General features: G+C 38.9%; 2 protein-coding genes across 2 annotated transcripts in view; both read right to left on the bottom strand.

Moving 5' to 3' along the window:
• Positions 1-1,064: 1,064 nt before the first annotated feature.
• Positions 1,065-3,629, bottom strand: LOC149113501 (uncharacterized). The gene has a single exon (XM_089288386.1). It carries the CDS (start codon positions 2,027-2,029, stop codon positions 1,175-1,177), a length of 855 nt encoding a protein of 284 aa, XP_089144512.1. The 5' UTR covers positions 2,030-3,629; the 3' UTR covers positions 1,065-1,174.
• Positions 3,630-3,775: 146 nt separating this feature from the next.
• Positions 3,776-27,532, bottom strand: part of LOC110051325 (fumarylacetoacetase-like) — a 72,316-nt gene continuing 48,559 nt past the window's right edge. The window contains exons 8-15 of the mRNA XM_089288385.1: positions 20,388-20,440; positions 15,025-15,078; positions 13,589-13,634; positions 10,581-10,711; positions 9,024-9,099; positions 8,670-8,716; positions 8,105-8,206; positions 3,776-4,084 (exon numbers count right to left, since the gene is read on the bottom strand). Of these exons, the coding sequence (XP_089144511.1) occupies positions 3,887-4,084; positions 8,105-8,206; positions 8,670-8,716; positions 9,024-9,099; positions 10,581-10,711; positions 13,589-13,634; positions 15,025-15,078; positions 20,388-20,440 (707 nt within the window). The 3' untranslated portion in view covers positions 3,776-3,886. The remainder of the gene's footprint in view (positions 4,085-8,104; positions 8,207-8,669; positions 8,717-9,023; positions 9,100-10,580; positions 10,712-13,588; positions 13,635-15,024; positions 15,079-20,387; positions 20,441-27,532) is intronic.

Below are 27,532 nucleotides of genomic sequence, written 5' to 3'. Positions count from 1 at the left end.
GACCACTCATAGAGGCGTCGCACTGGAGTACGGTCTTCTTTTGGGGGTCGAAGAACTTGAGCACAGGTGCCTGGGTTTGAACCTGCTTCACTTGATCTAGACACTGGCCATGAACCTCTTTGTCCCAGACAAACTCATTGTCCTTCTTGACAAACTCTCTCGGTGGTTTGGCCAAATCTACTAGGTTGGGAGCAAGCTTCTACACGTAATTTATCATGCCTAGTACTCTCTGGACATCTTCCTTGTCCGTAGGAGGCGGCATTTCATTGATGGCTTTCAGCTTGTTTGGATCAGCCCGGAGACCCTCCGACGATGTGATGTGGCCCATGTAGCTGACTTGCTTCTGTCTGAACTGTATCTTCCCTGAGTTGAGCTTGATGCCCTTCTGCCGACAACGGTTGAACACTTCTCGCAGGTTTCGGCCATGATCTTTGAGTGCTTCCTCATCGGTGTCTCCTGCTCCGAACACCAGGATGTCATCTGCTATAGCCTTCTGCCCTGGTAGGCCTTCAAGTGCAATATCAATCCTCTGAAACTCCTCTGGAGCTGGGGATACACCAAACGGCAAGCAAAGCCACCGAAAGCGTCCCCAGGGTGTTCCAAAGGTAGTGGCAAAGCTACTTGGCTCGTCCAGCTGGATGTGCCAGAACCCATTTTTTGCATCCAATACTGTGAACACATGGGCCTTTGATAACAGAGGTAGCACATCATCTATTGTAGGTAAGGGGTAATGATTTCTGTGTAAAGCTTCATTCAATAGTTTCGGGTCAATACACAGTCTAACTTTGCCATTTTTCTTTGTTGTGACCACAAGTGCTGAAATCCAGTTCGTAGGTATATCGACCTTCCGAATCACTCCAATATTTGACAATCTGTCCAGTTCTTGTTTTAAAGGCTCTCTGAGAGCAATGGGGACTTTTCGTGTAGGTAGCTGGACTGGCTGGACATTCTTGTCTATCTCCAGGTGGAGTAGCCCTTGTAGTTTGCCTTCTCCAGTGAACACATCGGTGTACTGCGAAATGTAGTCTTCCACCTTGGGACCTTTCTCCTCCACACCGCTTGACTCCACAGAAAGGATATTCTGGCTCTTGACTGTTGGCAGCTGAAGGTGGTCGCTGACCCTCAAGCCCAAAATGGATTTACAATCACCATGAACAAAATGAAACTCAATGCTCTATTTCTCATTGTTCTTGGGGTTGACGACTTTGAGTCGCTTCTTGCCCAAGGGTTTGACCTCTGACTGGTTGTACATTACCAGGGTCACGGGGGTTTCTTCCAATTCACTCAAGCCGTTTTGGCCAAAGAGCTTTAACACTGTCTCATCAGTCATTATGTTTACTGTTGATCCACTGTCTAACTGAAACTTTTCCTGGTTTCCATTGACCAGTAGAGTGGCAAAAACTTTGTTAGGGTGACGACTGGAGGCTAATGCATTAACCTGCTCTTTCACTTCAATCTCGGCCACATATTCATACTCCTTATCCTCGGATGTGTAATCCACAGACAGAACTTTATTCTTAGATTCTAGGCAACACACCGCAAAAAGGTTTGGCTTGCCACAATTCTTGCAAGATGTTCTCCATGCAGGGCAGTTCTTCTTCGTGAAAGGATGGTGCCTGGAACAAAACTTGCACTTGCGTTCTTGTGACTCGTGTTGGTTCTTCTCTTGAACCTTCTTCTTTTTGTCAACTGTTTTTCTTTTGTCTTCCTTCACGAAACGGACATCCTCTTGATTCATCTCCTTTAGCTGCCTTGCTGATGTCTGCGAAGATCTGCAGATGTCTGTACATTGTCCTACAGTGAGCTTGCTTGTCTGCAGGAGCTTCTTACGAGCAGAATTGTCATTGGTGCCCACCACCATTCTATCAGGAATAAGTGAGTCTGTTAATGACCCATAGTTGCATGTCTTCGCTAATTTTCGTAATGCGGTGACATAAGCATCAACTGATTCATTTGACTCTTGGTCCCGACGATTGAACACATACCTTTCATAGGTCTCACTGCACTCCCCAACGCAGTATTGTTTCATCTTTTCTAAGATCACTTCTGGGTCTTTTCTTTGGTCTTCGTTCTCAAACTCCACACCATCAATTACGTCTAATGCATGAGAACCGCTGCACGTAAGCAACGTGGCTGCCCGTCATTCCTTATTTCTGCCCGGGTTTTCGGGGTCTTTTAGCTGAGCCGCGATTTCGTAATTTGACCACGCTCGACAGAATCGTTGCCATTTGATGGGAAGATTTCCACCGCTTAAATCCATCCTTTCTGGAAGCGGTATATTCACAGGAACAGTCATCATCGAGGGTTGTGTACCCGAAGCACCACCACCTTCACTCGTGGTAGGCATAATACTTGTACAGAAATATCGACGGGAGAGTTCACAGAAAATGCTTCAAAAAACTCACCAAGCTGGCTTCCGGCCAGGCCACGAGCGGCAGTACTATGTGTGCCCGAAGGGCCTATGACATCATAACATCGTTACAAGACGTGTATTCCTAAGATTCTAACCGGAGTACGAAGCTATTTCAGCTGTAAAGGGTTGATTTTTTTTTTCTCCCACTTGCCAAGCCAAATCCCTTTGTACTTTTTACATGTAGTCTTAAGCGAGCTAATACTCCAAACTCTCCAACTGTTCTTAGTGCATATTTAATGGCGGTCAAATCCGCACAGAACAATTCATCTGCGAATTGACTCACTTTAATTTCGTTTCCAAATATTTTGATGCCTTTCATACTTTGATCTTGCCGGATCTCGTTTGATAATAGTTCTGCCGATAAAACAAATAGACAAGGTGAAAGAAGGCGTCCTTGTCGTACACTCCTGAAGGTTTGAACCAATTCGTAGTAAAGCCATTATTTATCGCTGCGCTCTGGATATTTGTGTAGAAAGTATATCCACCAGTTTATGCTAGTTCCAAAGTTAAAGGTATCTAAGGTATTCATCATAAATGACCACTCTAGAGAATCAAAAGCTTTCTGCTTTTTAATATTTTAGTGTGTCTCATATCTTAGTTTTTTATATTATCGTTGCATATTTGAGAATCTTTCTTTATTTTTATATTTTTTTCATCTTTTTATTCTATAAATATTTATATAAGGGCCACCCACTGGATTTTCAGTGATTAGTGTTCTGTGTTACCCTCACTAAATAAAGTTGATTATTTTATTATTATTATTATTAAACACGATCTCACTTTCTGGCTTACTCTTGCCGGATTTCTTGTATCAATTCTTTGATCTCGCCGACCGTGCCGTTATGACCGATACATGACCACAGCCACAAATACCTCTACAAGCTTTCATCTACGTGTGAGCAAAAGCCGATAGGCAAAAAACAACATATTTACGAAAGAAAAACATACGAAACCAGAATGATTGACTTCAATCTTCGAGGTGCTCGACAAACACGTACCCAGGCTCTCGATTTATCGGGCAAAAATGTACTCCTTTCTAGTACCCCCTCGTCAAAACACCTGAACCGGCACTCTTGGACAAAAATAATACTTAGTAGGGGAGGTAGGAGAAAATTGTTTAACCACGTTTAATGAATAAATTTATCAGAATGGAGTGAGTGCCATTCGACTGCCTTCTAAGCTCATGCATGACGTCATCCATGAGCAAAAATGACAGGGCATCCCGGACCACCCCTCCCCCCGGCATGTTGCCTTACAAAATCAGGAAAGACGTTCCAGTAATGCTGGTCTTTTTCAGCCAGCGAGTAAAATACATTTCAGTTTTACTGTACAAATTCAAAGTGAGCCACAGGCCATGAAACATTTAATGATTAAGAAATATGTTTATTGGGTAATTGTAATCAATTAGCAGTAAGTGAATGATTGAACGTACATGTGGAGAGCCCGTGTACCAAACAATTTTAGCGGCTGCATTTACTGCACATATAAAGCAGGTAATATCTTCCCCCTGCATTCTCCAAAACCAACTCTGTAGCCATTGCCTTGGCAATATCCTGTCATAATAACTTCATCGCCGTCTTGGAGGAACTTCCTTGTGATACCCTCTCCTAGGTCCACTGGTTTAGTACCCTTCCAGCAAAGCTCCAACATGGAGCCGTACGAGTCAGGGGTCTAAAAGTAAAAAAAAAATGTCATATTTGCGTGGAATATTTGAGTGATATAATCAAGAAATCAGCGCAAGTGAAGTTCTAGTTTGATCTACACCTGCGGACCTTAATCATGCTTAGCTCAACCTGTTAGTCACTCTATCCCTCCTTGCTCTCACATATAACAAAATTGCGTCAAGACAAGAAATCGTTGATATATATAACACGAACAATGACCACTAAGTAGGATGTTATCTAGCGGATAAAGTGTATAAACTAGAAGCAATCATAGATTCTGAGTGCGTTCGTGTAAAGGTGTTTAGGCAAGGTTGACATTCTGGTCTACTGGAAAGGTGAAGAGGTATATGCAAAACTAATGAATTTGGGTAGGCCATAGGAACAAATATGTTGTGTAGCACATTTGCATATGTTTACTTTAGAAAAGGGTACTGTTAGATTAGCTTAGCTCTGGTTCGTGTATGACTTGCAGTAACAAATTTTCCGGACATATTACGAAAAATCGTTGCTAAATTCCGAGCTACATAACTCCCATGGTTAGATTTGCGACCAGAAATCATGGCTAAACGTCGAACTACATAACTCAGATGGTTAGATTTGCGACCAGAAATCATGGCCAATTTTTGAACTAAACCACTCGGTGAGTTAAATTTCTGGCCACAAATGATGGCCAGTTTTGGAACAACACCACTTGGTGAGTTAAATTTCTGACCACAAATCATGGCCGCTTTCCGAGCTACACAACTCGGCAAGTTAGATTTCTGACCACAAATTATGGCCAATTTTCGAACTACACCACTCGGTGAGTTAAATTTCTGAAAACAAATCACGGCCGCTTTCCGAGCCACACAACTCAGCAAGTTAGATTTCTGACTACAAAGCTCAGGCAGAGGAGCGAAATAATACAGCTGAAGTTGAGCTTCGTCAACGCAGTTGTTTGTTGCTGACGACGGGCGATTTTGTCTAACAGCGCCAAACTCTACTTTCGCACCAGAAGTCATACATACCTCCTTAAGGCATCGATAAATGTTAACAGTGATATCCTTTAGTCTCATGATATCCAGTCAGAAAGACTTGAAAAGAAAATCGACTACTTACAGCTTCCAAATTACAGTGTAAATGTCCACAAAAACCCGCACTTGAACGAAACAAAGACCCGCACTCGAAAGAAATGTACAGCACATGGTTTGGCGCTGATGTCATTCGTTTCGCCCCTGCTGCGGGGCGGCCGAATCGGTGTCGCAACTTCGGACGAAGGTCCACCGTCCCATGAAACTCGACTCAAGTGTGCATTAGGACTGCGTTCTACGAACGCAATTACGCGCCACGATTGCATTGAATCGTGTTGCATTGCAGTAAGTTCGATTTCTGGAAAACAATGTACCTGCGAACATTATAAGTATAGACATTCCTCATACTTCTCATGTCTGAGATGTCAGGTAGCACTGTGAAATTTCTGTTATTTGTCACACGGACTACATTAGGGTAAATTTGATCGTTGGAAATGATGACTTCTGACAAGTCCCTTTCAAATTTTAATGAGACGTTTCGCAATCTGATCGGTCCATTTCAAATTTTGAAAATCACAGTCGAGTGACAACATTTTGATCGACAGGTCAGGATTGTGTCCTGACAACAAGGGTGTCACGCCAGAAAAGCCAGGTCAAAGGCCAAAGGTGTCGCAGCAAACAATGTTTAATGGCACAGACATATTTTACAAGGCGCAGCCCCGCGTAGCCACGTCCCGACTACCCGAAAAATATTCCCAAATCAGTTAGCAGTTCTGTGTAGGTCCGCAAATGACTTCACTGCAAAAGGTTAGGAATGGCGTGGACTCCATGAAAACTGTATGGATGGATAAATATATTTTAATTATCCTAGGTGAAGAAAAGAAAAGTACCTCAGGCATAAAAGTAGGAATAAAAACGTTAAACATACTACGCAAAATACCAAATTGACATGTGTCGGCTGTATAAATTTTTCGTTTAGGAAACGCAACGCAAAAAGAAACACGAATCTTCGAAGATGCCTCTGCCATCTAATTAACCGCTATGAACTTTTCCATGTACACTTCTTATACCTGCGTCCTTGATAGACACGAGCTTCCATGAAAGTGCACAAGATTTCCTCGTGCGAGTTACCGCAGTGTTCTTTAGATAGATTTATTTGCATGCCGTACGAGTACAGCTGTCGCTTTTGCTCGCGCAATTTTGTTTTACTGTTAATTATCTCCTCTGTGCCCAAAGCTACGCAAAAATGTAGTCAATCCGATAGGGAATTCTCAGTTGTTTCCAAATTTGAGGATATAGTGAACATCCTGTGTTAGCATACATCTCAGGCCCGGACCCAATAAGAACCTAGCTATAACTACAAATTTCAAACACAAGATTTCGTGACGCTGGATATCATTTTTAAATTTGCGAAATTTGCATTCAAATCGTTAATACTGTACATTTTCCTTGCGTTACATACAGTAGCTGTTGTATCAAAATACATTGCGTTATTACTGTGAAACTCAGAGAAACGTGAAAACCAGAAATATTTATGGAATATTATTGTGTAGCAAGGAAAAAGGCAATTATGCGTGGGAAAACTGAACCGCAAACACCAGCGGTAATTAGTTGTGGTATTGAGGTTTTCTCGCGTGCCCTGAACTTTATTGCGATTGGCTCAGTACACAATCAACCGTTTAGAACCAAATCAAATTGGTCACAGTTTTCTGAGTTTCACAGTAATAATAATAATAAAAAAAATCGATTTCATAAATTTCAAATCCACTGTCCAAACTTCTGGGTCCATACATTTCCATCTCTATTACGAGCCGACCATTTCCGGTCCTGGGTTCATTTACGGTACAATTTGGAATTATCTGCGGTTCGGGGATCATTTACGGGCCTGTATATACGTACAGCGATGTTTCTCGTGACGTCACCCCTAGGTCACGTGGGGTTGTTGATTTCTGTGGTTGGCAAAAACACGACGTGGCTTGATGTTTCTTTCTAAATTTACTGCCTAAGAAAAGGGTTCGTGGAGAGAATGCCGGTGAGCTGCTGCGTGATAAATTGTACAAATCGGTTCACAAATGCATCGGGAATAACTTTTTTAGATTTCCTGAAAGTAAACCAAAGCGGACCGCTTGGATCAATGCAGTTCGTAGGAAGGATTGGACACCGTCTGAGTCCTCGCGAGTCCGCATCGTGCAGCTGATCGTTAATTCTCTGGGACAGAATTACTTTCCCTTTAATGAAGCAGTAAGGGATATTGTCTCCACCTGAATGACACTACAATGGTTTAACGTGGCCACTGATGACAAACTGATACGCTTTAAGCGACTTAGAGGATTTTAGACTCTCCTTCGTGTAAATTCCCGGCGTTTCGATTAAATACGTGTACAGATCCCCAAATGTTAAATCTGGCCAAGAAATGGGATTATTTGTCCATCCTTTCAAATTGTATGGGTCGGGAAGGCCACCTGCACCTTTGTCGTAGTTTAATTTAAAATGATATCACGATCTTGCGACAGGATCGAGACTTTTTACCTAATCGGAATCGCACTTGGGAAGCCATGAAAACAAAACGAAGCCAGCTTTTTGCCAACCACTAAAGTGCGCATGTCTAAGAATGACGTTAATGTTAATAAACAAGAAACATCGCTATAGTTCTGCTTCGTTCTCATCATCGTGCGTGTAACGTGGGTACCCGCACGGATAGGTATTGAAGGTCAGGTCTATTATGCGTTTGTTGAAGACCAAATGGTACTTTTTGGCTTCTGTTTTTGTCTCGAGGGCATAGCGTTTGGTGTCCCTCACGATGTGACCAGTTTTGGGTCAGGTCAATTTGGCAGGGAGTCACAGCTGAGTTGGCAGGAGCTTTCACTGTTGAGTGAAATACCGCAGACATTGCATTCTTTCTCTCCACTCTCGGTGATGTTTCCCAATTCTCTGAAATGGACTTACCAGAAGCCATCATTTCCAAAAGAAACTAAGTCCTGATCTAGCCTATATGTCTACTCCTGTTAGTATCTCACCTCTCCACTGATGGTTCCAGAACCCATGAGGTCTCCAGGCCGAACGTTACATCCTGTCACGGTATGATGAACCAACTGTTGTTTGGGTGTCCAATACATATGCTGAGATAAAACCAAGTAACATTTTTGGTTACATACCATAGAAGACAAAAATTGGGTATGTTGAAATGTAAGAAAGTAAAGAAAGAATTTAAATAAGGAAAACGTTTTTTGAAATAAGTCATTATGTGCAGTGCCAAAGCCAAATTATAAATTGAGGAGGGGTTAAAAACATTTCAGTAATCAGATGTAAAGATTCCCTAAGTCTACTTATTTACCCGTTGATGACATTTGTTAACAACACTTTTTGGCGGGAAGATGAAACCGATTTCTTTGATGTTTGGCACCCTAAATATAGAATGTACGAATTTTAAGAAAATCTAATTAATTAATTTGTTTTGAGAGTAAAACCATCGGTAAAAACAACAAACTTTATTGACTGTTAAAAAACGTCTTTTCTAAGGTCTTCACGTTTAATGTAAATATCACCATACAAAGTAATAGTTGAAGTGATTTTTTCACACACCTTCAAATTGGTCGAACAGATAGTCACAGGAGTTTTTGCTCCTTCATCTAAGAAAACAAAAAAGGTGTTTGCACAAGTCACAGTAATTCTAACTGAGAACTTGAAGTGCTGTTTTATATAACAAAGACATCTTAAATGTCTTAAATAGCCAGTAGCTATATTTGCACTATACCAGTCGTTGGGGACGAGATAAAAAAATTCAAAAAAAGATTGGTTTGATTGATTTGTTTTTGCTATTCCTGATTAAATTTTGCACGGGTCATTCAAAGATCAGGCAAAACACTAAGATGTCAATTGACTCAATATAATTGAGGTAATAGCTTTTACAACTTCATTAACAATAAGTTTACATACAATCTAAGCCAACTTCAAGCCTGACATCAAAGGTATAAGGATCAGAGTGTTGAAGATAAGGCAAAGGGACAGGATCCTAAGAATGGAATGAAAAACAACACGAGACAAAGTCATCACAGTCATTAATAATTCATTTCCGTTCCAGTTGAATTTCCTCCTGGAACTTTCGACTAAATAGTTCACGTTTTGGGAATACAACAAATTACAGATTGTTCGGTTGATTGGAAAGCACCTGATGTTTGGATGTGTGCAAAGATTTTCATGATTTTATTTCTCCGTTTTCTCCTCAGTTTTAGTTTCAATTGAGAAGATCAGTAAATACTCGCGATAGTGGTTTACCACATTTCCAAACAGCTCAAAATTCATTACAACTCTTCTAGGTGTCTGGAAATTTGGTAAAACACGATCTCTCATCTTTGACAAGAAGTATTACTTCTCAATTTCATTCATTTAAGACAAAAAAGTCATAACAGCTACCACGACAGTGTGTGGAAATGACAAATTGTGGTCTTAATTAGGATAGAAGTTGCTGTCGCAGATTTGTTTCTCTCCTTTTTATCCATAATTTTAGTTGACAAGGGAGAGTATCCTCAAAATTCTTCAAATACTCCGCTGTGTATCTCAGTATTTGAAGATGTAGTGAAAGGCTGTCTGTGGGGTTTGAAACATGTATGTGTATGAAATACACTTTGATATATAGAAGTCATATCATTTCAAATACCTGACTTACACTAACATTATCAGTTAGTTTAGAAACAGTGACTAAGTGAAGAAATCTTTGTTTGACACATTAAACTCACCATCAGGCATAAGAGGGGGTAAATTTATATCTCTTTACAACGTAACAGCTCAATACTGTGCTTCGTTTGAAAACCAGCGTATTTTGAATTTCAGAGTTATGGCGGTGCGTGACACAAAGCTACAACCGCATTTGTCGAAAAAAATATACCTCCCTCATGATTTTTAGCTTTTTTAGACGTTAGATCATTAGGAAAAGGGCTTATTTAAATGTTTGTTTGTTCAGTACAGATAATCAGTCGCCTAGACAGCCAAAGTAAGTTCCAGATATTTACACTATTTTCCGGCCGCCATATTGGTGCACTACAGAGGTGCACCAATATGGCGTTTCAATACTGGGCTCTGTAAATTTCTGCGAAGCACTTAGACAAATATCTGCAGTCTAAGAAAAACGCACAAACCTAAAACTTGAAGAAGTGTCTTCTCTATCTATTTCCTATAAGATCACAATTTCTTGACTTTATCCACTGAATAGTTTTCAATGTTTTTTTTTATTGCGTGACGGTGAAAACGATCTATACACTCACATTTAGGAAACCTATTCAGCAATGTGTGCTTTGCCCAAATACAATCGTTTGTTACTAATAATTACTGGGCTGAGTGGGGTGAAATTCAGTAATCTCTACCTGAGTTGTATGTCCCGAAGACCACTTCAATATAACAATAATTTTGCATCAATAACATCAATCTACATTTATAGGAAGTCTACACAATATTTGACTGTCCGTAAAACTATACAGTACAAAAGAGGCCTCTGACCTGCAGTGGATTAGCTAGAGCAAAATCTTGAAGAGCATCCATGGTTACCACCCAAGGGGAGATTGTAGTTGAAAAATTCTTCGCTAGAAATGGACCCAGTGGTACATACTCCCATTTTTGAATATCACGAGCTAGGAAAGATTAACAACAAGAGGGAGAGATTTTCAATGTAAAGGACAAGTAAAATACTATTGTTATGGTTCAATTTAGCACCCAAATGCTATTTATTTCACATAGCTCAAAGGGAGGAGAGCGGGCAGTTCTTAGGGATGATGAGCAGATTTCTGTTTGGGCATAAACGTCAGAATGGGATACAGCACTTACTGTGATATAAACACTAAAGAACAATACACCTCTGTCTTGTTTATTCCATGTCATTCGGTTAAATATTGTGTTCATCTTTATTGGAAGGGGCTATTATTGAGACAGGGGCGAATATTAGAAGGCGGGCCCTAAATTGAATCACTAAGGTAATTTTTTACTGGCTCAGAAATGTAAAACTTGTAGCCCAATACAGTATTCTGCAGTACTTCAAAACAGGTTAATTTAAATACCTGCTTGTACACAATGGATTGTAGCAGTGTCGGTTTAGAGACAACCATCGGCCAAGTTATTTTATTTCTTAGTCTTTGAGACATGCTATTTGTCAGCGGTTACTAGCATAACATAAAGGTGGCTCAATCGGATTTTTGAGCAACAATACTGTTCAACTTTGAGTGACTAGAGTACCACCATTATCAATCCAACAGACACCAGAATGTTTCTGGTTTTCTAAAGAAAGTTAACGTTTCGAATGACATACGTTTAATCGAGATCTGAGTTACCATGGCAACATAATTTGAGCCTGATGTATTAAATACTTTTTGTGCAACACAGGTTTAAAACTAAAACATAATTTTGAAATAAAATGAATTTTCGAGTTTCTCACGACTACTTAATGTGAGCGTCCAAATCATCTTTTGAAAGCTACAGGTGAAAGGAAATTTTGTTGTTAGTCAATTTAATTGGTTCCTCAGTCTCCGTGTCTGGGGTTTTGCTATATTCAATTGCAGAGAAAAGGAACATTTTTGAAATAGGACTAAAAAAAATGCGGAGTGATCCTGCCAAAATCGCCTAAGCTGTGTATTACACTGTGATAAAACACGACGGGCATTTGAGAACACGAGGGAAATGTAGAAAACACGAGCAGTATTGGATCAATGTTAAGGAGCGATTTCGTGTACGTTTCATGACAAAGGCACCTATATTTAGTCGACAGTGATTCAATATGTTCCAAGCACACAGTGTTCTTGAGGACAAATATCATCTTTTACGAGTGCTAGCTCATTTTCAGTGATAATTTGTTACTCTGCAATGGAAATTGGTCTATATTCACTGTATGGAAAGAACGTGATCGCTGCATTCATACTAAATAAAAAAATCGTTAGTTCCCGGTACTCGTTTCCGAGAAGAAACGAGGATTTGTCTCTCGCAAGCCAAGCCGTTTAGAAAAAGCCACCATTTTGTATATGTTGTGAATATGCACGCGTTCGTGAGTGCGCACTAATGACGCGAAAATCGTGCGCAGTAGGGATGCGCAATGCAATTCTGAGGAATAACCTTAACATCAGTTAAAATAAACACATAACCTTGCTTTCCGACACGAATGTTCCAGTCCGTTTCAGGGCACAGCAGCGAGCAAAGTATAGCTCACTACAGCTCACGGCCAACTGTATCGCAGCTATAAGGTGTCTCCGACAATATATCAAACTGATTTGAGAACCACCAACTACAGAGGACACAAATTTCCACCGTGACTAACGGCCCTTTCATTGAAAACTCGAATCGAATGGCCTCCAGTGTTGACCGCAACCACAAGTTTCCCGAGCGTACTTTTCAACTCCTGCAAAATTCAAGGCAAATTCAAAATTCAAAACTGACTTGATATTTCCAGTATTTCCGGTAACATTTGCAGATTTCGCAGTTCAATTCTGCCTGCTGCCTTTTTGTTCTTACCACATTTTGACGTTATCTATGATCTGTTACTGAACAGACGCATGGCAACATGGAATCTGTTTGTTAATTACTCGGATAAAACATGGGTTTTTGACCAACCAGAGCGCGCGCAGAGTCCCATCTATATTATAATTCCAAATAAAAAAAAATACTAGACATGGTTTTATTGTTTATACATGTATTTTAAAACTAGCTACTGTTCAAATATGAGGGCAAAGGAACAAATTCCCTTTGACTTGTAGCTTTCAAAAGGTGATTTGGACACGCTCATTGAGAGGTCGCAAAAAATTTGCATTCATTTTATTTCAAAATTATTGGTATAGTTTGATAGCCAGCTCTATAAGCTTTAAATTTATAAAGAAGTTTTGGTATCTACAGTTTAAACCAGACGTGCTATACTGCTTGGAAGCGAGACACCCCTAAAGGCATACAGTAACCTTAAAATGTTTCAATGAATATGAAACTCGGGGATAATTTTGAATAGTGATTGATCTCATTGTCAGGTTGTTGATCCCAGCGCCGTATATCCCAAACTAGCCCTTAATGACTAGTTATTCTCTCTCGTGTAAAATAAGGTATGACTTCATAATGCTGCCATGATAACTCAGATCTTGGTAAAATGTATATGTCATTTGAAACTTTCACTTTTCTCTAGCACACCAGTAACGTTCAAGTTTCTATTGGATATTGAAAATCCTATCGAGCCACCTTAACGATACATACTTAATCTCTTTTACTATCATCTGAATTTCAATAGCGTGGTATGATGCCCCCCATACAGGCTCATAGCGCACAGTTAACACCTACATAGGATCAGTAATGCATTGACTTAATTAAAACGAATAATATTATCTTCAGTAATAGCTTGAATTTACTATGTGAAATTAAAGTATACAAAAAAACACCCACAAAGTTTGAATTTCACCTCATGTAACAGGTACATTCTTCCTGTGAATAGAATACTCATTTGAAAACTGTCACTACGGGAAAAAGAAACCTAGAACAACACCTACCACTCCAGTCATTCATGACAACCATTCCAAAAATGTGGTCCTGTGCCTGTATAGTAAACAATCACAGACTGTCTTTTCTTTCTGATGTATCAGTCACAGCTCCTGACAATACAGACTCGCTGCTTGGTCAAATACTCAGCAGGCATAATAATCTTGAAAATAACTTAATCAATTTATCACAAGTATTTATAAAAGTATATTTAATTAGCCCCCATGTATCTCAGGTTTTGGGTACATGAGGCAACCCTGGGTAAGTTAACTTTTTACACATAAACACTCTGCCTGCCTACCCTGGAAACTCGATGCGTGCCAAGTGTTAGATGTTAGGTTATAAGCAGAGATTTTACATCAGGTTGGTAAAAATAAACACTGCAAACTTTCCCAAGAGAAACTTTGTATTTATAAGGCTTTGTGTAACCATAGTTAATTTGAAACCCAGTTTCCCCAGCAAAAAGAGCAATGAAGAAATCGAACATGCAGTGTGTGATTTCCCTATGAAGTTTTTGTCACATGGAGCGTATGCGTAGAATACAAACCTCCCGTAAGTGACCACCCAAAATGTCAAGCCTAAGTGGTCGCTTACGAGAGCTTAGACCATACTGAGTCAATATTTTGCCTCATTGGCATATGGTAACTGCAGAGACTTACCCCGTGTTTAAAATGTTTCATTCATGTGAAAGGTCAATTTCGAGAAAAAATCCGGTTCTTTCCATTGACAAATGTCCATCTCTTGTAATACTCAGGAATGCGATGTTAGAATACCTTACTATCCAATTTATGCTCTATTATCTGTCAAGTGGTCGCTTACAAGAGGTTAAAAACAAAAGAAAATTTCCAACTTTTAGCTCTAAAAGTGGTCGCGGTCGCTTACGAGAGGTAGTCGCAACCAGAGGTTCGACTGTATTTTTATTTTCCCCGTGAGAGTTCAACTGTATAGTTCGTAAAACACTTTGTTCAATATCCAAAGGTGCTTTTAAGTTATATATAATTTTTATAAATATACTGATTAAAAGGTAAATTTAAAGATGATTTCCAGGCCGTACCACGCAGTCTCAGCACCCTAATGTTTATGAACATGATAAATCTCACTCGATGGAATGTGAATCAATGTTATTCGTTACGAACCACATACCTTATCTGAGACCTTTCAAATTCTTTTTCCAACGGCTTTATTGATTTCTTCAGCTGCGAAGTTGTTTCATCAAGTGATATGAGAGAGAACAAAGCATAAAGCTTCGCATCCATAAGGGCGGTTGACTTGAAACTTTGAATTTACTTCATGGAAATAGTTGCAAAATGTTACATTTTGTGATGACTTACATGAAACAAAACAAAAAACGTAAACAAACTCTCGAGAGCGCGAAGCACGGACTGGAAATCATCTTTAAAATAAAAAAAAAGATAAATAAATAGCAAATATATATAACATAGTTTACCTTATTTATAGCAATAGGTTCACCAAGATTGTTTCCTGGTCCACAAAAGAATGCCTGTTAGAATAACGTTTGCCTATATTAGAGGAATGACAGATCAAACGCAATACCTACAAGTTATATATGATTTACAAACTAGCATTAATTGATGCCTTTAGCTTCCATTTGCTTTCATTTCTGGAAGTTCAACCCTTGTTAACCCAGTAGACTAAGGAGGCTGAGGGTGGTTCATGTTTTGCTCCTGGTTTCTTCTTTATTACTGTTTTGTCGATGAAGAGACCCCTGCCACTCCTCAGCTAGACATGGCTGGAGGTTTGAATCATGCAACATTTGATGTTTACTTGCCAAGAGCTATAATTAAATCACCAACCTATAAAAAACTAAAGAATGCTCTACTTTGTACTTAGTGTGTATTATCAGAAACAACTAAATTTTTTTCATTTGTATCACATCTTTGATATAGACAATATGTCTGAATATATAAAATTGTCTGCCATAAATGTTGCCACATTAATCTTAGGAAAGCAGCTTATGGTTAGCTTTTCTTTATTGGTTTTTTGTTGCAAACCTTCACTCTTAACAGTGCTTTTAAAACCAAGAAAGAAATTAAATATTTTGCTGCGCAGTTGCAACTTTTTTCAAGTTTCTTACAATGCGAAAACCAACGTCTTTATTAAACCTAATATTTAATCTATTTAACAAGTAGATTCCATGTTGCCGTGCGTCTGTTCAGTAATAGATCACAGATGAAGTCAAAATGTGGTAAGAACAACTAAGTGGCACACGAGGCGATAGCCGAGTGTGTCACTGATGCTCTTACCAAATTTTGACGTCTTCCGTGATCTATTACTAAACAGACGCACGGTAACATGGAATCTATTTGTTTTATATAATGAAGAAACAACCGAAAAAGCTTTTTTATTTTGAAATCTTTCAACATGACTCGAAAGCCGGCCTTTGCCCACTTTGGTTACACTTTGGCGAACACGAAAAAAAGCCATTTGATGTAATTAATCTATTGTCTATACAAAATGAAGCAATCTCATTGGTTGCTATGCGTAGCAAAGAACTGTGATTGGTCCAGGAAAATCACGCCACTGTCAAACTTGACGCAAGCGTCGCTTCTCGTGGAATGAAAACTTACAGCGACAGCAGAATTGAACTGGGAAATCTACGAATCTTAAAGAAAATGCTGGAAAAGTCAAGTCAGTTTTGTCATCAGAGCAGCCCTGTGAGCCAAAAAGCTTGGACGTTGCCTTGAATATTGCAGGAGTTGAAAAAATACACTCGGAAATCTTGCGGTTGCGGTCAACCTGGAGGCCATTGGATTCAAGTTTTGAATGAAAGGAGCGTTAGTCACGGTGGAAATTTGTGTCCCCTGTGGTTGGTGATTCTCAAATCACTTTGAAATAGTGTCGGAGACACTTTTTAGCTGCGATACAGTTGGCCGTGAGCTGTAGTGAGCTATACTTTGCTTGCTGCTGTGCCCTGAAACGGACTGGAACATTTGCATCGGAAAGCAAGGTTGTCTTTATTGGGTCTTTATTTTAACTGATTATAAGAAGTGATCGATGTTTTCATGTTTCATTCCTGACATCAATCTGTGTCAACACTTATTTTGAGACTGAGGAAAGTTGAATTTTTTAAATGAATTAATCTCATAAACATTTTGTTTATTGGGTTTGTTAAATTCCAGATAAGGCAATGGTTCTCGGCTTACCAAGACCAATTTTGTTTTTGGTTTAGTCGCGCTCGACTACCGACTGAGACTGCTCGAGTATTTTTTCCGAGTCATTTTCTAAAACAGAAACGGCTTCATCTTTCTTCCTCCTGCTAGACTATGCTTCTGGTACCTGTTCAATGCCTGGACAAGACTTTCTTGTACCTTATCTTTTGTCCAGTCACGTAAAATATTATCTAAATTCTCAAAACATTCCGCCATTTTAAAACACAGAGGGAAAAACTTTCTAATGATGACGTCAATCGTGCGTCTGTCCTCTAATAGATCATAGGCGAGAACTAATCAAAATGCGAGAATAACTTGGGTTATTATATAATGAGTATTGTATTAGCATTATTTTTGTACGTAGAAGTTTAAATTGTAAGTAGTTTTCAACAGTGTTTTGTTGTGTGTTAATTTAAAAAAAAGCATGATAGATGGACAAAGCGGACAAAGCGGACAAACCCTTATTTCCAAGTGTGATCATCATGTTACTATCTATTAATCATGTCAGCTGGCAGCCACAGTTGATCACATTACTTCTGGTTGAGTAAGTGACATCCCTGCATCCAGTCACGCAACCCTGGATATGAAGGCTCAGCTGGCGATGGGGTTGATTTTTTGTAATTAATTATTTATTTGTTCTGGACATATCTAAATGGTTCGATAACCAATTGCAAGAGAAAATGTTCTCTGCATTTCAGGCTACAAGAACGAAATTAAGCTAATCTCATCATGAATCTCCTTTTTCAGGTGTCTGGGGATGGACAACATTTGCCCTTCCCCCTCCCAAAAGGATACATGCTTAATTTAATATGATTATGTTTGTGAACTTTAGAAACAGCCAAGATCAAAATTATTTGGAATCAGCAGAAAACAGAACTCTGAACCCCAAATAGGCCTCAACCCAGAAACATAAATAGAATATACCATAACTGTTCTTTACATGGAAAAATATCTTAGCTAAGTAGCATGTAATTAAACAGACAGCTGATTTTAATCATCAGCAAGTCAAACTTGATCTGCATGGAGTTTGTTGACATTTAGAACATACAGCGCAAGTTCCAGTCTGGAACACTGTATATAGATATAGTGTATATTTATAATAATAACATAATAATAATAACTTTAATTAATGTGTCAAAATTGTTTTAATCAATGAATAACCCTCTACTAATAGAGGACGCCTACCTAAAAAAAATTACAAAACCTAAGAATAATTTAAAAATTGATCTATTTACAAGTTGCAAAACCTAAGACAAATTTAAAAATAAATTTAGCCTATTTACAAATTTCAAAACCTCAGAATAATTTAAAGAAATTATTGGTCTTTTTACAAGTTTCATAAAAATACTTGACAAAAAAAAAAAATAAAATAAAACAAAAATTATAAATAAAAAATCTAATTCATTAATTATTGCATAGCAGCTTTGGCATCGCTCATCCATTAGAGTTTCCAGGTTTATCTTAGGTATGTTCGTTTGCTTGGGAGCCTGTTCCATAATTTTACAAATGGGCCTTGTCTAAAACATTACCTGTAAATGTGAAAACGTTTTACATGAAGGTCGAGTTGATTCAAATCTTAAAAGCACTGTTAAGAGTGAAGGTTTGCAAGTGAAATTAGCAAAAAAGAAAAGATAACCATGAGCTGCTTTCCCAAGATTAATGTGGCGGCATTTATGGCAGACAATTTTATATACACGTATTCACACATATTGTCTATATCAAAGATGTTGTGGGTGATATTGTTATTGCATGGCAGTTTATTCTCGATGTTTACTCCAAGCATATTTAGTTTTATATAATAACCTAAGTTATTCTCACATTTTGATTGGTTCTTGCCTATAACCTATTAGAGGACAGACGCACAATTGACGTCATCATTACAAAGTTTTTCCCTCTGTGTTTAAAATGGCGGAATGTTTTGAGAATTTAGATAATATTTTATGTGACTGGACAAACGATAAGGTACAAAAAAGTCTTGTCGAGGCATTGAACAGGTACGAGAAGCAGGAAGAAGAAAGATAATGCTGTTTCTTTTTTTAGAAAATGACTCAGAAAAACTACTCGAGCAGTCTCAGTCGGTAGTTGAGCGAGACTAAACAAAGCACAAAATTGGTCTTGGTAAGCTGAGAACCATTGCCTTATCTAGAATTTAACAAACCCAATAAACAAAATGTTTATGAGATTAATTTATTTAAAAAATTCAACTTTCCTCAGTCTCAAAATAACTGTTGACACACTGATTGATGTCAGGAATGAAACATGAAAACATGAAAACATCGATCACTTCTTACAATCAGTTAAAATAAAGACATAACCTTGCTTTCCGATGCGAATGTCCCAGTCCGTTTCAGAGCACAGCAGCAAGCAAAGTATAGCTCACTACAGCTCACGGCCAACTGTATCGCAGCTAAAAGGTGTCTTTGACACTACTTCAAAGTGATTTGAGAATCACCAACCAAAGAGGACACGAATTTCCACCGTGACTAATGCTTCTTTCATTCAAAACTTGAATCCAATAGCCTCCAGGTTGACCGCAACCGCAAGTTTTCTGAGCGTATTTTTTCAACTCCTGCAATATTCAAGGCAACGTCCAAGCTTTTTGGCTCACAGGGCTGCTCTGATGACAAAAACTGACTTGACTTTTCCAGCATTTTCTTTAAGATTTGTAGATTTCCCAGTTCAATTCTGCTTTCGCTGTAAGTTTTCATTCCACGAGAAGCGACACTTGTATCAAGTTTGACAGTGGCGTGATTTTCCTGGACCAACCAAAATTCTTTGCTATGCATAGCAACCAATGAGATTGCTTCATTTTGTATAGACAATAGATTAATTACATCAAATGGCTTTTTTTCGTGTTTGCCAAAGTGTAACCAAAGTGGGCAAAGGGCGGCTTTCGAGTCATGTTGAAAGATTTTTTTCTGTTGTTTCTTTATTATATAAAACAAATAGATTCCATGTTACCGTGCGTCTGTTCAGTAATGGATCACAGAGGAAGTCAAAATGTGGTAAGAACATCAGTGACACACTCGGCTATTGCCTCGTGTGCCACTTAGTTGTTCTTACCACATTTTGACTTCATCTGTGATCTATTACTGAACAGACGCACGGCAACATGGAATCTACTTGTTAAATAGATTAAACATTATGTTTAATAACGACGTTGGTTTTCGCATTGTAAGAAACTTGAAAAAAGTTACAACTGCGGAGCAAAATATTTATTTTCTTTCTTGGTTTTAAAAGCACAAATGGCCTTTTTTCGTGTTCACCAAAGTGGGCAAAGGCCGGCTTTCGAGTTCTGTTGAAAGATTTTGAAATTAAAAAAAGCTTTAGCTGTAGTAGTTTGTTTTGTTATTATATAAAACAAACAGATTCCATGTTGCCGTGCATCTGTTCAGTAATAGTTCACAGAAGACGTCAAAACGTGGTAAGAACATCAGTGACATACTCGGCTATCGCCTCATGTGCCACTTTTTTGTTCTTACCACATTTTGACATCATCTGTGATCTATTATTGAACAGACGTACGACAACATGGAATCTATTTGTTAACTAGTACACTGCCATCTATCATGCATGATGTACATCAAGCTCTGTTCCAGTACTGGCTACATATTAATTAGGACATTTTTTTAGGACCTACCATTTCAAGCTCAAAATCCAGTAATTTACATGGTCCAAAAACTGGAGGTTTAGCTGTGTGCAGGCAAATGACAGAAAGTATAATGTTAGAATTAATTATATTAATGTGAAATATTAATGTTAGAATTGATTGTTTCCCTAAATCATTATGATGATGATACTGAAGCACTGTCCTGCCCAGTATCAATTTTCTTTTTCCTGGGCAGATTTTCCGATCCATTAAAAGTTCCCACTCCAACATTCTTGCTTACTGTGCCTTTCCCATAACACGCAAACTCTGCTTTCCAAAACATTCTGAGAAACTCTGTGAATAAAACTACCTATTTTAATATGTAAGTTCTTAATTTCATATAGCCTAGCAACAGAACAGTTGCCCCAGACAGATATGCAATATGTTATTTGTGGAATCAGTCTTAAGTAAAATGCTTCTGACTAGTAGTTTGGGTGGAAGGTATCGCATTTTCTTCAGCACACGATACTGACTGCTGAGTGACATATGTGTCTTCTCCAGCTGATCTCTACATGTCAGTTTGTTGTCGATGACCGCACCCACTAATTTTGTTTTGGTTGTGTAGTCAATTTGTGTATCCCCAAACTTCACAAGCAACAGTGGGCCCACAAACTGATCTCATTGCATACTCATTACTTCAGACTTTCCAGGATGCAAAGTCAGCTTATTGAGTCTGCACCAAATACAGATCTCTTCGAAGAGACAATTCAGTTTAATAATGATATCATCAGGATTATCTCCCATCATTGGCACTGAGCAGACATAAAGCAAATTTCAGACCTTTTTGACGAGCATGAAAATCGCTTCCTGCCTTTCCTTTCCTTGCACAATAAATACACGCTAAATTGCAACTTTTTACAATATCATGGTCTTATATCCACGATCCCTCAAAGTTGGAAGAAGCTCCTTCATGTTAATTCTGGCGACTCTACTACACCCCCGCTGCCAATCTGTACTATAGTGTGCAAGATGTTATACGACAAACTGTTAACCTTAGAAAATCTTCCTCATCCCACTTCAGAAAAAACTCTTATCATAAAGTATTGCAAAGGAGAATCTAAATAAAATTTATCTTCTGCCGTTCACAGCCACAAAATAAGTTAAATTGGCAATATTCCAGCACAAAATTATACACAACATTTTAGCCACAAACAGTATATTATACAAAATGAACAAGGTTGCCTCCCCATCCTGCCCTATCTGCCCCTCTGATAGTCAAAACATACGTCATTTGTTTATTAGCTGCCTGCAAGTGTCTTCCTTTTGGTATAAGTTCCAAAGCTGGTATTCTACCGTAAGTAACGCGAGTTTACTCCTCTCCGAGCCAGAGGTATTATTTGGAATTACTTGTCCCTGTACTCACCGTTTGACTCTCAACCACCTCACACTGCTAGGCAAATACTTTCTTTATATCAATGCGCTAAATAATACTATGTTTGTTTTCAGCGACTTTATCTCATTAGTGCAGGATAAAATCGAGATAGAAAAATACATTGCTGCCGCCTTGAATGGTGAATGGGAACTTCAACAGAAGTGGAAATTCCCTCTCACCATTTAAGGCATTTCCCTTAGTAATTTGTTGCGATTTTTTTTTGTTTGTTTGTTGGATGTTTTTTTCTATAAATTATTAAGTAATTGCATTGTATTGTAACTCCTTAAGTAATGTAATGTGTAAGTCATAATAAGTAATTATTGCGTGTTGTAAGTAAATATGGTAATGTCAGGCATTGTAAATAGTTTTTTTAATGTATTGTAAGTGACTTTTGTAAGACAGTAAAAGCATTAGAAATAATAACAATAACAATAATGATAATAATAATAATAATAATAATAATAATAATAAATGAGACGGGATCTAAGTAGTGACAGCACTGTTACATGGCAGAATGTTAAAAGAACACCACAAACGTGAGCTGGAGCGAAAGTACAAGATTGCTGAAATAGGCCTTAAACATGTCTCTGAAGATCTCAAACAAAGAATTACTGCCAAGGCTACAAAGATCCGAAGATATGAGAACAGAAACAAACAATTCCATCAGAACAGATTGTCCGAGACAGACCAGAGAAAATTTTATACGGAACTAAGTGGAGACAAAATCTCATCTGATATGACACCTGATTCAGAAGAAGCCAAGCAATTTTGGGAGAGCATTTGGAGCATAGAGTCAACACATCATAAGGATGCAGAATGGTTAAAGAAGTTGAAAGAGGAAGTGGAGTTGCCACAGCAAGCTGAGTTGTCCATCACCATAGACATGGTGACACAGTTTCTCAGGAAAGTTCTGAACTGGAAGGCACCAGGACCAGACATGGTGCAGGGGTTTTGGTTGAAGAACTTTACAGGCCTACACCACAATATCGCAAACCAGCTTCAAGTATGCTTAGACTGTGGGAACGTTCCTGGGTGGATGACCAAGGGAAGAACTGTCCTTATAATGAAAGACCCAGAGAAAGGCACAGTAGCAGGAAATTACCGTCCCATAACCTGTTTACCTGTAATGTGGAAGTTGCTAACAGGGATAATATCTGACAAGCTCTACGAATTCCAGGATACCGAGAGCGTACTACCGGATGAGCAGAAAGGTTGCAGGAAAGGCTCCCAAGGAACCAATGACCAGCTCTTTATTGATAAAATGGTCCTACGAGAGGCCAAATCAAGAAAGAAGAATCTTGCAATGGGCTGGATTGACTATAAGAAGGCTTACGATATGATACCACATTCCTGGATTCTTGAATGTCTAGAACTATTTGGTGCAGCTCAAAATGTTAAGACCTTACTGGAAAATTCCATGAATGGCTGGCAAACGGAACTTACATCAAACGGAGAAAGTCTTGGAAGTGTCTCCATCAAAAGGGGCATCTTCCTATCCCCCCTCCTTTTTGTGGTCTCCATGATTCCGCTGTCCCTAGTTCTCAGAAAGTGCGAAGCGGGATACACATATGCCAACAAGACAAAGGTCAATCACCTTCTCTTTATGGATGATCTAAAGCTTTACGCCAGAAGTGAGTGCCAACTGGACTCACTGATACAATCAGTGAGAATATTCAGCAATGACATCGGTATGAAATTTGGCATTGAGAAGTGTGCTGTCTTGGTCATAAAACGTGGCAAACTGGCACAGACAGAAGGCATAACACTACCAGATGACACTACAATAAGAGCAATGGAAGAAAGCGAAGGGTACAAGTATCTAGGAGTGCTTGAGGCCAGCGACATGCTTCATGACCAAATGAAGGACAAACTCGGGAAAGAATACTTACGACGCGTTAAAAAAGTTGCCCGCTCGAAGTTGAACGGTGGAAACTTGATACAAGCCATAAACACCTGGGCAGTGTCACTCGTTAGATATGCAGGAGGAATACTTGAATGGAGGAAACAAGAACTTCGGGACCTAGATCGCAGAACAAGAAAATTGCTAACCATGAATGGAGGGTTCCATCCACGGGACTGCGTGGCACGACTTTATGTGCCAAGGAAGGACGGAGGGAGAGGTTTGATATCCGTAGGGGATTGTGTAAATCAAGCAAAGATATCGCTAGAATGTTACGTCCAAACAAGCGAGGAAGAACTGTTAAAAGCCGTCAGAAGGGATGGGGATGAGAACAGAGAAACAGCTGCCAACTTTAAAGCGAGCAGAAGAACTGAAAATATTCAAGACTGGAAAGAAAAGCCGTTATATGGACAGTTTGCAAGACAGGGTGAAGAACAAAGAAGTGAGGAAACATGGACCTGGTTAAAAGAAGGAAAGCTCAAGAGAGAAACAGAAGCTCTTATCATTGCTGCACAAGATCAAGCAATACGAACAAACTATATTAAAACGATGGTTGACAAGTCACAGAATGACCCGAAATGTAGAATCTGTAAGCAGAGTAACGAGACCATTAGCCATATTGTAAGTTCGTGCTCGAAACTGGCACAAAAAGAATACAAAAGGAAGACATGATAACGTGACTAGAGTAATCCATTGGGACCTGTCAGGAAAATGTGGGTTTGAACGAAAGGAGAGATGGTATGACCATGTTCCAGACAGTGTGCTTGAAAATGAGGATTACAAACTTCTATGGGACTTCAGTGTGCGAACAGACCATGAAATAGGGGCTAGGAGACCGGATTTGGTGATCATTGACAAGAGAGACAAGAGCTGTCAGATTATAGATGTGGCAATTCCAGAGGATAATGGGGTGAGAGAGAAGGAAGATGAAAAAGTTGAAAAGTATCAAGACCTAGCAAGAGAAGTTCGAAAAATGTGGGGTGTGAGGACAAAGGTTATTCCACTGGTAGTGGGAGCATTGGGATCAATACCACTGAGACTGAAGGCCAATCTGAGAGCCATTGAGGTGGGCATTCCTGTTGGACTGATCCAGAAATGTGCATTGTTGGGGTCGGCAAGAATTCATAGAAAGGTGCTGGAGATGTAGAAAGAAGAGAAAAAGCAAACAAGGGGTGTTTCTTGGCTTCCCTAGGAAACTTGTTGTTGCCCTGAGCCAATGACGAAACCAGCTTCAATATCATCAATAGCTGTGCGAATCTTTAACAATAATAATAATAATAATAATAATAATATATATATTTTTTTTAAATAAAATAGTACAAACTTTATTGAGCACTTTTCCATACAAACTTAAATCTTACATGTATCTGGTAAAAAATTCAGAAATTCTGTTGTTCCTTAAGTTTTCGGTAATTATAATAGTAATAATAATATCAAAATAATAATAATAATAATAATAATAATAATAATAAATGGGCAGCGGGGTAGGACAGGCTGGTGCCTACTTTGGGAAGATGGACGTTCTCGCCCACCATAGTCAGGGGTGGTGTCTTTGGCAAGCATCAGTAACCCCAAAGCCACCCCTGGTTGGGTTACAACAAACAGGTAGTTGGGGCTCGCTAGGCTCGGTAGCCAGCCCTCCTGGAGCTTCGTTTTTGTCATTAGACCATTCACATTAATATGGGCCTGTTTCAGATAAAGAATTGTTAAATGATATTTTCGTGCTCATTCTGAAATCTAACAATTAACCTTGTTCAGTACTTTCGGTTCTGTCTGGCTGAGTCGCTTGCAGGACATGCTGTTGCATGTTTGATAGGGACTCCTAGCATCTAGTGCAGACCAAATGATGTTTGTAGCATTTAGCAGCTCCTTGTACTTCGACTTGCATGTACCTCACATTAACATTCTGTGATTTCTGGCTACTGTTTGGCAGCATGATGAGCGCTTATTTGAGTCTGGTCCGAAAAAGCAGGACCAGGGTTGGGATTGATGTCACCACTTGTTAATAACAGTGATTGTTGAAAAGTAGCCCATGAATTCGCATAGTAGTTGATCAGTGTGTTTAGGTAGCACTTCACTTGTGGAAATGATCCAAGATGGTGGCAACAATCCTTGTGATCATGAGGTAGAGGCTGTAAATTTTAAACGTTTAGTCTGGGTGCCTGGTGATGATGACCCCATACAGGCAATTCTTTCATTTTCACAATGGAACTGAGACCAATATGACAGCCCATAAAAAAGCTAAAATTTGTGACAGCAAAAGCCAGCACATCTATCCCCCATTGTAACCACTGACCAATGACAGGTAATCAGTAAACAAACATGATCGGACAATCAAAAACACCCTTAATATTAATTTTTAATGAACTGATGAAACACGATTTATGGTAAACAACACAACAGGAATGGTACAGATCATAGCAACAATTCTGGGGTTGATTGAGAGTGCCTATATTATGGCAGAAGTAAAGGCAACTTTTGCAACAGCCAGCACTACAGGGATGAGTGGGCGAGTGAGTAAGGACAGGTACCTCATTGTGATTGCAAGCACCTTTTTTTAACGATAATAGTGATAACAGTTACACCAGTGAGTAAGAGTAACAGGAGCCTTGAGGCCATGCCGTAAAAAGCAGCACTCTACTGTGAAATATCAAGCCTCATTTTTATGTCCCGCCATTCGTCCTTGCTAAATCTTCAATAAGTTGTTTTGCTGTAGTCAACCATTTTGATTACTTCTCTCAATTCTCAAAATGCACCATTTCATGGGCATGCATTATTGATTCTGTAAAACCAATTAACCGGCCACATCCTCTTGAAAAATCCTGGATCTGCCCCCACAATTTCATTACAGAACAACTTGGTCAGATCTATTTAAAAAGTTGCTATATCCTTATTTTATATATCTGTTAGTAACAAGAACAAAACATATTGAATGCACTGTTTAACAATTCAAATTGGTCTTTGGTTTTCTCCAAAGACTATTAACAAAGTGAACAGACCAAAAAATGGATCATGTGTACTAAAGGCATCTGCGGTTGAGTGCTGATCGATACCCTCAATCCAGGGTTCATACCCTTTTTCAGAAACAAATTTCCAGGACTTTTTCAGGACTTTTCCAGGACTCAGATTGATTTTTCCAGGACTCTAAAATTCACATTAACCCTTTCACTCCCATTATCTTAATGTTAATTCTCCAGGACTTTCCAGGTTTTCCAGGACCCGTACGAACCCTGTCAATCAACCTGTGATAAACACTCAATCGAAATCTTGATCAACACTCAATCGACATTCCACCTGATATTCGATTGACACTGATCAGCACTTGATCAACATCTCAATTGACACTTGATCAACAGTCGGCTGATAGTTGGCTGAGTGTTGACTGACTCATATGCATCAATCACAAATTAGTTGACGCTTGACCAACGGTTAACAGAGATGTTGATCCAGTGTCGAGTCCACTATTTTTTGTGGAATATTTTTTTTCTGTTTTTTGTTTTTTTTGTTTTTTATTATTTTTTATTATTTTTTTATTTTTTTATTTTTTTTGTTTTGTTTTTTCTTTTAATATGTCCGCTGATGATTTAATAGTCAGCACTTACATTGTTGTTCCTTAGTTCTGGCTTACTCTTATAGATCTTGGCTTCAGATTACTCTTCCATCGATTCAATTTTGACCTGCACTAGACAGTGAACTATTTTTGGCCACTGGAACTAATTGATTTAAGTCATCAAATGTAATCAAAATATAGCCAATGAAATATAGCTGTTCCCATGGTTAACATCCCCAAGCCAAGGCGATTCACAGCCGTGTTCGTTAACAGAATAAATAATTGTTGTCCCAGTTATGTATCACAGGCACGTC

Source organism: Orbicella faveolata, unplaced genomic scaffold (genome assembly GCF_042242905.1).
Source record: "Orbicella faveolata isolate gen_17 unplaced genomic scaffold, um_ofav_v1 contig_15, whole genome shotgun sequence".
Lineage (NCBI taxonomy): Eukaryota > Metazoa > Cnidaria > Anthozoa > Scleractinia > Merulinidae > Orbicella > Orbicella faveolata.
This window is presented reverse-complemented; position numbering and strand designations above follow the sequence as displayed.

Coding starts and splice junctions, on each gene's coding strand:
- LOC149113501 (XM_089288386.1), bottom strand. CDS start 2,029: ATGAAACAATACTGCGTTGGGGAGTGCAGTGAGACCTATGAAAGGTAT.